The sequence below is a fragment of the Myotis yumanensis genome, unplaced genomic scaffold (genome assembly GCF_028538775.1).
Source record: "Myotis yumanensis isolate MYYU_CA2020_CCGP unplaced genomic scaffold, mMyoYum1.0.hap1 SCAF_2, whole genome shotgun sequence".
Classification (NCBI taxonomy): Eukaryota; Metazoa; Chordata; class Mammalia; order Chiroptera; family Vespertilionidae; genus Myotis; species Myotis yumanensis.
Window position 1 is genome coordinate 72,182,046 of NW_027223753.1, and position 10,632 is coordinate 72,192,677.

Below are 10,632 nucleotides of genomic sequence, written 5' to 3' on the forward strand. Positions count from 1 at the left end.
CCAGCGTGGTCTGTGTGACCGAGTACTCCTCGATGAGCAGGCTGTCCTTGTGGGAGATGAGCAGCCGGAAGATCCTGGCCAGGGAGGAGGAGGGGACCTGGAACTGGAGCATGTTGTGGTGCCTCTCCCTCTGCACGCTGCCCGGGAAGTTCCCCTGGAAGAACTGCTCCACGGGGTTCAGGTCGGGAAGCAAGTCGTCCTTTGGAGATTTGATCTTCATTGTGACGATGTAGCCATCTCCGAACCTATGGACGCCCACCACAGCGTGGTACAGGCCTGTTAGTAGTTGGGTCTAAGGCAGTCTCAAAATCAGGGATAGACTCATCAAACGTATTGGGGATTAAAGGCCACCCTATAAGCCATTTGTGCATGTTTAAAACTAGGAGGTCATCACACCTATGTCAAGCTTCCTGTGTCCCACGCCTGGAGGCATGAATGTTCCCTATTCCTTTCCCTCTCACATACTTGCTGAAGTCAAAGGTGTTTTAGCCCCCTGTGGAGATCACAGACCTGCTAATTATATTCTCTAATTTAGTTATATTTCCAGTCTGGCCCTTGCATGAGGTACAAGACTGGCTGCCTCTTCAGCTACCATTTTCCCCTCCTTGATTTAGCATATTCTTAAGGGCCCTAGGATTTTCAGAATAGTAAATGAGCAATGGCTTCAACTTAAACTCACTGGCTGCATTATTATACTGTTTTATAATAAGAAGAGAGTCAGCCTGTTCTTTGAAGTTTTCAAGCCAGGCATTGACTTCTCCCCTCCAGCTATATTGCATTTTCTTCCAATATAGAGCCCCTTTTGCCTGCATTGAAAATCTGCTGTTTAGTGTACCCACCTTCATTCATTGTTATAGCTAGATCTTCTGGATAACTTACTATATCTTCTAGCTCAGCACTTGCTGCTTCCCCTTGCCCTTTTGTGGTAAGGAGATGGCTTCTGTTCTTACACCTCATGAACCAGCCTCTGCTGGCTTCTGCTTTTCTTCTGCAGCTTCCTCACCTCTCTCAGCCTTCACAGAACTGAAGTTAGGGCTTTGCTCTGGATTCAGCTTTGGCTTAAGAGAATGCTGTGGCTGGGTTGATGCTGTATCCAGACCACTAAAGCTTTCTCCATATCAGCAATAAGGCTGTTTTGCTTTCTTATCATTTGTGTGTTCCCTGGGGGAGCACTTTGCATTTCCCTCAAGAACTTTTCTTTGTACTCATAACTTGGCTACCTGTGTGGTGCAAGAGGCCTAGCTTTCAGGCTATCTTAGCTTCTTGCTCAGCCTAATTGCTTCTAGCTTTCTATTTAAAGTGAGAGGGCTGAGACTCTTTCACTTAAACACTTAGAAGCCATTGTCAGGTCATCAATAGGCCTACTTTCAACATTGTTGTGTCTTGGGAAATAGGGAGGCTTGAGGAGAGGGGGAAAGATGGTGAGTGGACAGTTGGTGGAACAGTAAGAACACACAACACTTATGGATTGTGTCTTCTTATACCAGTGGTGCCCTGAACCAGATCACACATAAAAATAAAACAGTATAATAATCATGAAAACATTTGAAATGTTATGTGAATTACCAAAATGTGACACAGAGACAAAGTGAGCAAACCCTGTTGGAAAATCAGTTGCTGATAGACTTGTGAGATGCAAGTTTGCAAAAAAACTTAAATTTTTTTTAAAGCGCATTATCTGTGAAGCATAATAAAGTGAAGTGTAATAAAATGAGGTGTGTCTGTATTTAATGTCAGTCCAGTTAAAATTCCAGGTTTCTGGAAACTGCACAAAATGATTTTAAAGTTGATGTGGAAAATAAATATGTGAAGGAATTGTCAAAGTAATAAAAAATCTCAAGAGGGGATTCACCTACCAGATATTACAAGGTAGCTGAATAAAGCGCTGCCATGGAAACAGCTATGGGACATGGAGCCACGAGCCAGACACAGTGTCTGGAGGCAGATCAGAGCCTGGTGTCCCCAGGAACTGGGGGGTCAGGAAAGGGGCCTTTCATTTTGACGAGGAAAGGCCACATGGCGACACAGAGTTATGTTGTGACAAAGTAAGCTTAGCTTCTATATCAGTGAATGAAACATAAACTCAAAATCACTTGGGAGCTTGGCCAGCATGGCTCAGTGGTTAAGTGTTCACCTACAAAGCACAAGTTCCAGTTGCGGGCTTTATCTCCAGTATGGGATGTGTAGGAGGCAGCCAATGATTCTCTCTCATCATTGTTGTTTCTATCTCCCTCTCCCTCTCCCTTCCTCTCTGAAATCAATAAAAATATATTTTAAAAAAATATTACTTGGAAAATAAAATATAAAGAAAGCAAATTAAAATTATAAAATTAGCCAAGAATGTGGAGGATGTTTGTTTAACTTGCAGTAAAGAAGACTCTTTAAAGCAAGAGAGAAAACAGCTAATTTTCAGGAAAAATCACTCTAGTAAGATTACAACTTACCTCCGTGCAGATGAACCCGGGTTGTGATCTGGTTACTGTGGAGATAAATGAAAATACATAAACTAAAAAAAGTGTCGCTGACACTGAGCTTATCTTACACTAAATTCAAGTCAATTTTTAGTCAATTTTGAGTACTGGCAGCTCAGAGGCTCCTGGGTCCAAGGAAAGGGGACAGCACGTGCGCGTCCTCCCAACTCTGGTGACCTGAGTACCTGTGTTTTTTCACTTTCCTTTTGTAAATAACCGGGAGTGGGATGGCTGCTTCATGTGATAAATACTTATTTCAGTTTTTAAGAGAATGGCAAACTGCTTTCCAAAGTGGTGAAGCTTTCCTTTCCCACTAGCAATGTGGAGACTTCCAATTTCCCTTCAGCGTCACCAACACTTGGTACTGCTGGCCTTTTGATTTTAGCCTCAGTCTGTAGTGGTACTTTCTGCTATTCATCTGTACCCCCTAGTGCCAAATGAGGCCAACCATCTTTTTTTTTTTTTTCCTCACCTAAGGATACATTCTTACTGATTTTTGAGAGAGGAAGGGAGAGAGAAAGAGAGAGAGAGAGAGAGAGAGAGAGAGAAATGTGAGAAAAATTGATCTGTCACCTCCCTTACATGCCCCAACTGGAGATGAAACCCACAACCTTTTCATGCACGGGCTGATGCTCCAAACAAATGAGACACCCGCAGGGCAAGGTTGGGCATGTTCACATGTGTCCACCTTAGTAAACAGTTGCTTTTCCCATTTAAAAAACTTGGTCATTATTCTCATCATTGAGTTTTGAAAGTTCCTCATGTATTCTGGATACAAATATATCATTTGTAGGTATTTTGTTTGTGTCTGTGGCTTCTATTTTCATTTTCTGAATGGTGACTTTTGAGGGGCAAGTGTTTTAGTGTGTGATGAGCAGCAGCTCAAGACATGGACCTACCAGAGTCAGCCCTGCTGGCGGGATCCCATGCAGAGTGAGTATAGAAATGATGTAACACAAACATGCACACCACACACACACTCACATGCACATCACACACACATCACACACACTTACACACACACAGGACAATGCACACACAGAAGCAAAGAACTGTGACTAAGTGGTGCTAGCCACAAGGTGATCTTGGGCCTCGTCCCAGCCCTGACTAAACAGGAATGATCAAACAAGGGCACATCCATACCTCTGGCAAGATTTGTTTACGAAGTGATGGAATTTTGTTCCTTGATGAGGCATCTGAGCTATGTCTGCGGCTTCGATTCAAATAATTGTAAGTGCTCATCCCATTTGACACTGAAAAGGAGAAAAGAGGAAAAGGTCAGTTAGGAACCATCATCATCCACTGTAGGCACCTACTCAGCTCCCCTGAGCTGTACCCGGGGGCGTCAGGTCCTCATCCAGTTACTGGGGAGCTGCTGGACAGACGGCTACTGCACAGCCCGCCTGGCCTTGGGGCAGCAGCCAGCAGCTCCTCACATTCTCCTGAGCTGCTGACCCCCTCCCCTGGTCCCTGGAGGGGCCGCCCTGCCTGCCTCACAGCCCATAAAGTAAATATGGACCTATGAGTAGTGCCTGCCCAGCGCACTAGTTATTAAGCCGAGACTCTGGCGCCAGCTGTGGCAGGAGCAGGCCCCCTTGGGTTGCTCGCCCAGGTGCAGGGACCTCCATGGAGCAGAGCCTCATGCCCTGCCCTGAGCAGTCTCGACAAGTGCTGTTGCTTTTGTTGTCTTTGGACCTGACTTATCTGTCCTGATTCACTACAGCTGGCTCCTCCCGCATTCTTCCTCCTTCCCTCCCAACCTGGGAAACAGCTGGAGGATATAAACTTGCACTTGGGTATATTCTGGTGGGTTTGCATAAATACCATCAAAATCAGCTTGTGCGCATGTCCTCTGTGTCTCCCAGAGCTCACACTTATTCTGAGTACATTTTACGTAACACAATGAACACTGACAGAACGATAAATAGGGGAGGCACTGCACAGAACTTGAAACCTCACAGGCGAGGAACTTTGAGGCCTGAGTGCAAAGTACATGCTTTAAAAGGACGTTCACCAGTTTCTCCTCCAACATCAGCTCGGGGCGATTTCCAGAACCCTGCTCTTCCTTAATTTCAACCAGGATGCTCTCTGATCCGTGTCCCACGACTGTGGCTTTTCTCCTCCGTCCTCAGTGGGCACTCTCCCCGTCCTGCGTCTTCCCAGCAGATCTCACCCTCAGTGTCTCTCCCACTCCCGTTCTGAGGACTCATCAGGACGCCCCTGTCCCAAGCTTCAAATGGCAGCATCCAGCTGCCAACAGCTTCCCGTGTGGCCCCTGCAGTGCCCCCTGCAGCGTGTTGGTGCCTGGTGGACTCCCTCCTGGGAGTGCGGAGTGCTCCTAGTGACTTGCAGGAAGGCAGTGGGACCACCTGCACGCCTGGGTGAGAGAGGCTGGCTTCCGCCTTGCTGCCCCCTCTTGTCCTCTCATTTGCTCAGCAGCCGAGTTATGATTTGCTGGGCCATGTTGCAGATGCATGTGGCAAGGAATGGGAGGGACCACCTGCCCAAGACTCCTGAGGACTGACCCTGCAACAGCCTCATGATGAGCCCAGAGTGGGCCTCCCCGGGGAGGTGAGACCACAGGCCCAGCCAGGACCTTGACTGAAGCCTCAGAAAGACCCCAGGCCAGAGGACCAGCTGAGCTGTGCTGAACTCCTGACCCACAGGCGCTGTGAGGTAATACACGTGTGCTTTTAAGAGGCTGCATTTCAGGCTAGTTTTCCTATAAAGAATATCCCAACTTTACCTGGAAATTTATTCTTTGGTGTCCAAATGCCCCAAAGTAGACATGTTCAATCCTGAACTCACTATGCTTCTCCCCTCTCAGGGGTGTCTTCCTGTCCGTCACCACCCCTCCCCTCCCGCCCCCCGCCCCCCACCCTTCGCCCCACCCCCGGTTGCCTGATTTAGAACCCTTTAGGTCCCAGTCCTCAAATCTCCACTTAGTCATTATGCCCTGTGGATTTGAGTTCTCTAGTGCCTCCCTATCTTGTGCCTGGAAACTCATCATGCATGTCCTGAATGTCTTACTGGCTCCCAGCCTGGTTTGCCTATCCAGCTGCTCGCCTCCATGCTACTGTGCACCCTCGCTGGAGAGGCGGTCTTTCCCCAGTGTATCCCTGACCCCATCACCCACTGCTTGATCACCCCCCACCAGAAGCTTTAGATAGAGCCTGGGCCAGCCAGGCCTTTGGGCACTGTTCCTGTGCACTTCCATGGCTCAGCTGGGCCTGTCCCGGAACTAGGCCAGCTTCTCTCAGAGGCTACAGGGAGGAACCACCCTGACTTCCCAAGAAAAGCTTCACAGGGCAGGGGCAGCCCTGCCCTCCCCTATTCAAGGACATTGATGCAGCTGCCAGGGGCCCTGTGCCACCACCTTGGGGACAGGAGGAAACCACCAGTCCTCCTGCAGCTTGTCTGGCCAGTGGGCACCCTGTCACTGAGTGGGATGTTTTCCTTGTTAGGATCTTAATGAGCGCTTTCCTCAGCCCCCCGTTCTATCTCCATGGGGTCCCAGTCCTGACTTAGACCCTATTTATCTCTCTGAACACGTTAATCTATACTTTTTAATCTTTCGTGTTTTCTACAGTTCTTGGAACAGCATTGACCCTGCTGCCTCTCAGTTGAGGGCTTGCCCTTTGGGCACGATCTTGTTTCTGGCTAGTGGAGCGGCCACCTGCCTCAGGTCACATATGAACATGAGGGGAAAGAACTGGCCAACCTGGACCGGGGCTGGGGGGGAGCGTACTTAGGTAAAGATGGAAGATGAACAGTTGCCCGATCATCAGGAGGCTGATGAGGTCCAACACCAGCACCAACACCGTGATTGTCACAAACACCGGGGTCTTTGCCTTTAGGTGGAAATATGGCAGGAACAGAAGCCATGTGTTCTGACTGGTGATGTCTGTGGAGAGAAGACAGACACAGGCATTCAGCGCCTACTGACATGGCAGCACCTCTCCTCAGGTGAGCACCACGGACAGAGCTTGGCAAGGAGGTGGGGGGGGGGGGGGCGGGATACCAGCCTAAAGCAGGTGACCACCTTCCTGTCCAGGTGAGTATCTCCCAGCCCAGGAGAACTCTCCCTCCCCAACCAAGTGAGCATCTGCCTAGCCAGGTGAGCCCTTGCTCCTTACTCAGGTGTGTGTCCTGCCTTTACCTAAGTGCCCTTGTAGCCCCCGCTGTCTGCAGTGGCTGTTATGATTCCTCCTTATGGGTCTAGAACAGGGGTGGGCAAACTTTTTGACTCGAGGGCCACAATGGGTTCTTAAACTGGACCGGAGGGCTGGAACAAAAGCATGGAGTGTTTGTGTGAACTAATATAAATTCAAAGTAAACATCATTACATAAAAGGGTACGGTCTTTTTTTTTTTTTTTTTTTTTTTTTAGTTTTATTCATTTCAAATGGGCTGGATCCAGCCCTCGGGCCGTAGTTTGCCCATGGCTGGTCTAGAAGGTGAGGCTGAGGGAGGGTAACTATGTCTAGGTCACAGAGCCTGACTCCTGTGCCCGACCCCCACACTCACCCTGTCCTGCAGGCCTGCAGCCTGGCCAGGCCCTGGCCATTCTGCATCAGCCACTCCCACACAGCCCTGGCAGGCTGCAGCCACCACGGGGTGGGGCATTTCTAGGGCATGGTCCCCAGAGCCGCTCACAGCCACACTGCTCCCAAACATGAAGTGTGAGAAAAGTCTTGAAGGCTAGTGTGGGCGGAGCAGTGAAGACTGATTCCAGGCTGAAGGGTTGACTAAGATAGAGGAGAAACCTGAGGGGAAGCTACCAGAGCAGCAGCACGTACTTTGGTAGTGGGGATCCGTGCGGAGCACACGTGGGTCCACCTGATGCTGGATAACAATATATAACAAGATGGAAACAACACAAAGCAGCCAGGCCAATGCGGATGATAAGGAGCTGAAGAACCACCTGTGGGAAAAGCAGACACAGCTCAGAGCTGGGACGGCTGCCCTGAAGCACTGTGACCAGCATCAGCCCATTCCCATGAGTGGGGGGCTCAGGTGCCCAGGCAGCATAGGGCACACGCCTGATCTTGGCATGAGCAACCCTGACCTTGAACGCTGCTCTGATTGCCTGGTAGAGCTCAACCATTCATTCTCATGCTGTCTTGAGCATTTACAGTGCTAGGTGACGTCAGTGATTCGTGACCACTGACCACACTTACAGTTTTATGTTGCTTCACAACATACAGATGGTGACCTCATTTAATCTCCATCAGAGATTGCAAAACGGGGGACCACCCTCAGCTCACAAAGGTAAACTGACTCACTGAAATGGGGTGTTACCTTCCCAAGCTGCCTGGCCCACCTAGAACTTGGTGCAAGATTCCATGGTGTCTCCAGCCCATGGGCCAGCCTGCTCCCCCTTATTCAGGCCAGGGCTCCCGCCCAGCCAGGACGCCTTGCATACATCCTCTGTGCTTGGGGCCTGACAGCTCAATGGACAGAAAGCGAAGGGACCCAGACCAGCAGGTCAAAAACTCTCAGCCTAGTCCGTGCCCTGTGGAAGGGGCTGCTCCTCTCCAATGCTAACAAGGGTCTCCAGCGATAGATGTTGTGAGGATGGACTTCACATGGCATGTTCAGGGTCGGCTCCATCCAAACACGTTTCAGAACCAGACAGGGAGACAGGAGGGACCCTGAGCTCCACTGTACCTAACAATGGCACACAGCCCCCTCTGCCCATGACCCCCCACTCTAACCACGACGCCCCTAGCCCACAAACCCTACTTCAGGGCCCCCCTTTACCCTCCCCTACCCCCAGCTCCCTCACCAGTAATTCCTGCTCCCAATACAGTTGTTGAGCCATTTGCAGTGATGGTCAAAGCCAGCGATGCATTTGTTGCAGGCCCGGCAATGTTTGGCTTTCTCGCTCCTGAAAGGAAACGTTTGGGAGAAGCAGCTTGTCAGCAACCTGTGCAGGTGAAGAATGGGGTCAGAGGCCTCTCAGCCAATGGGGGGTAGGGGATCAGGCAGCAGCAGCCCCAGTCAGAGTAAACCTGTGTCCAAGTGGTGGGGCTACTCTGCTCGGCCACGCCTGCCAAGGGTTTGAGGCCTGGGGCCAGGGCTAGGATCTGCCCTGAGCCCTGGGCCCCACTACCAGGCTGGCCACTTAAGTTCCCAGGCCACAGGAGACCCAGGTACCTGACCAGCCCTGTGGATCACTGGGGCGGGGAGCTCATCTGAGAAAGCCCAAGAAAGACAGTGCTCTCTGGCTCCTCGATCAGCCAGGGGCCGGGGAGGTGGTGTGTGTCTGAGATCACAGCTCCAGCCTGCTGCATGTACAGCCCCTGCTTCTTCAGGGAAGCAGCATGGCACTGCCCTTCATGAGGGGCTATAGTGTTAAACTTGGCAATCCACCCAGTGGGTGCAGGCCATGGTGCAGCCTGGCCTTATGCCCCAGCACTCACACGGTGACCTTACATAGGCAGCAATACAGATCTTCTATAACATGGAGGTGTTTGGATCTGTCGAATGTGGGCACTGGTTCACTGTAAATCTTCTTCCTTCTCACATTATCCTCTCCCGGGTCGATGGAGACACAGACGAGGTACACTATAACATGGAACAATAACATCCCGCCGCTCACCTGTGGGAAGAGTGTCAAGGAATAACTGAACCCAGGCCCCGCAAAGCACAGCACGAGGTGTCCAGGCCCTGGCGCCTGACCAGAGCTGTGGGCACAGCTAGTGGCAGGGACCGAGGACAGTCTCTCCTGCCCCTCATTTCTCCCTCCAGGAAGGACAAAGCAGACCTGCTGGAAGGAGGCTTTCACGGTCCTACAAGGGGCCAACAGGTGCATTTCTAAGGGTGTGGGTCCCATGAGCTTCACAAAGGGAAAGGCCTGTGTGCCCAGGTGGGCGCCAAGCTGCACTCTGAAGGTCGTGGGAGAGGGGCAGCCAGCCTTATTGGGGAACGGACAGGAGGTTGGCCAGGTGGCTGCGGGGCATCTTCTCTGGGAGCAGGTGAGGCTGGGACTGAGGTGTGTGGCCCAAGGCCTTTGCTCCTATGACTATGCTCTGCTCACACACCAGACCACTGCCAGGGAGTGTGAGGGCAGCATTCCCTCCACTCGGACCCTCAGCCTCAAAGTGGAGGTGCCAGGGGCACCGGCCCTGGGCTGCCCAGTCAGCTCTGCAGTGCTGCCAGCGGCCAACTTCCCAAGCCTTTCTCAAACTGCTATGGACAGGCAGTCTCCCGGAACCTGTCCCTTGAGAACAAAGAGGTGAGTCCTCCAGGGGAAAGGGACTGTGATTTCTAACCCCTCCCCACTCTAGACAACAGGCAGGTGATGCCCAGTTAAAGGATACTCCATAGACAATGTACTTCCACATGCCAGGCAGCATGGGAATAAAAATGCCAAACATGGCTAAGGCCAAGGTCACAAACATGGCCCAGGATACTGCCTGGTATCCATGGAGAGGCTTCGACCAGCCGTTCACTCTGGCCAGGCGAGGCGGCAATGTCTGCTGCGCCCTGCTTGCGGATTCTGGGAGGACTCTTCTCTGGCTCCTGCCACAGCTGTCCATCTGCAAGAGGAAAAAGGGGAGCCTGGCAGGCCACGGGCCTCCTTCCCACAGCAAGGCATGGCCAGGGACACCCCAGGGGTGGGAACCCCCCTCCCTTCCTCTCCTGGGACCACTGGTGGTAGCAGAGGTGGCAGGGCTGGAGCTGGGCTGGAGTAGGCAGAGGCCCTGGACAAGGGAATCCAAGGCGGAGCCATCCAGGCAGCCGCGATGCAGCTGTGGCCAACAGCTCTTAGGGGGAATGTGGCCCACAGGGCTCAGGAAACGAAGGGGCACCCACCCACCAGCACCCCAGGTGTGGGTCCTACCAGGCCCTCATGGCCAGGGAACAGCCTACAGTGATGCAGATAGCTTCGGTCAGGGTCAGGAGCATGGCCCAGGCTATCATATAGGATTGGCTTTATGAACAAGTCCGGGTCTTGTTCATAGAGGTGCCTGGACTCATCAGGAGACCCATCAGTGTGAGATGAAAACCTGGGTCAACACCAGGCCCTCATCCCTGGGGGCAATGAGGCAATGCAGGGATATAACTGCTGGTGTGATGAGGTGATCTTTTATTCTATAGAAATCCTCCCTCAGAATTCTTCCTGCAAGTTCCCCTCTAAAACACAGACAGACACC

At 51.6% G+C, this 10,632-nt stretch overlaps 1 protein-coding gene across 1 annotated transcript; it reads right to left on the minus strand.

Moving 5' to 3' along the window:
- Window positions 1-10,399, minus strand: LOC139002449 (probable palmitoyltransferase ZDHHC11B). Its single transcript, XM_070403725.1, has 9 exons — window positions 10,349-10,399; window positions 9,796-10,014; window positions 8,896-9,074; window positions 8,259-8,360; window positions 7,270-7,394; window positions 6,220-6,375; window positions 3,615-3,724; window positions 2,445-2,479; window positions 1-245 (listed from the first exon to the last, which is right to left on the minus strand). Exons 1-8 carry the CDS (start codon window positions 10,397-10,399, stop codon window positions 2,477-2,479), a joined length of 945 nt encoding a protein of 314 aa, XP_070259826.1. The 3' UTR covers window positions 1-245; window positions 2,445-2,476.
- Window positions 10,400-10,632: the final 233 nt, after the last annotated feature.

What these genes read in the sequence shown, in the direction of transcription:
- LOC139002449 (XM_070403725.1), bottom strand. Translation starts at nt 10,399, where the DNA reads ATGATAGCCTGGGCCATGCTCCTGACCCTGACCGAAGCTATCTGCATC. An exon ending in CCGAAGCTATCTGCATCACT is followed by an intron (nt 10,015 to 10,348) that starts GTAGGCTGTTCC and finishes TTCCTCTTGCAG; the next exon opens with ATGGACAGCTGTGGCAGGAG. An exon ending in CACGGATCCCCACTACCAAA is followed by an intron (nt 6,376 to 7,269) that starts GTACGTGCTGCT and finishes TTCTCTCCACAG; the next exon opens with ACATCACCAGTCAGAACACA.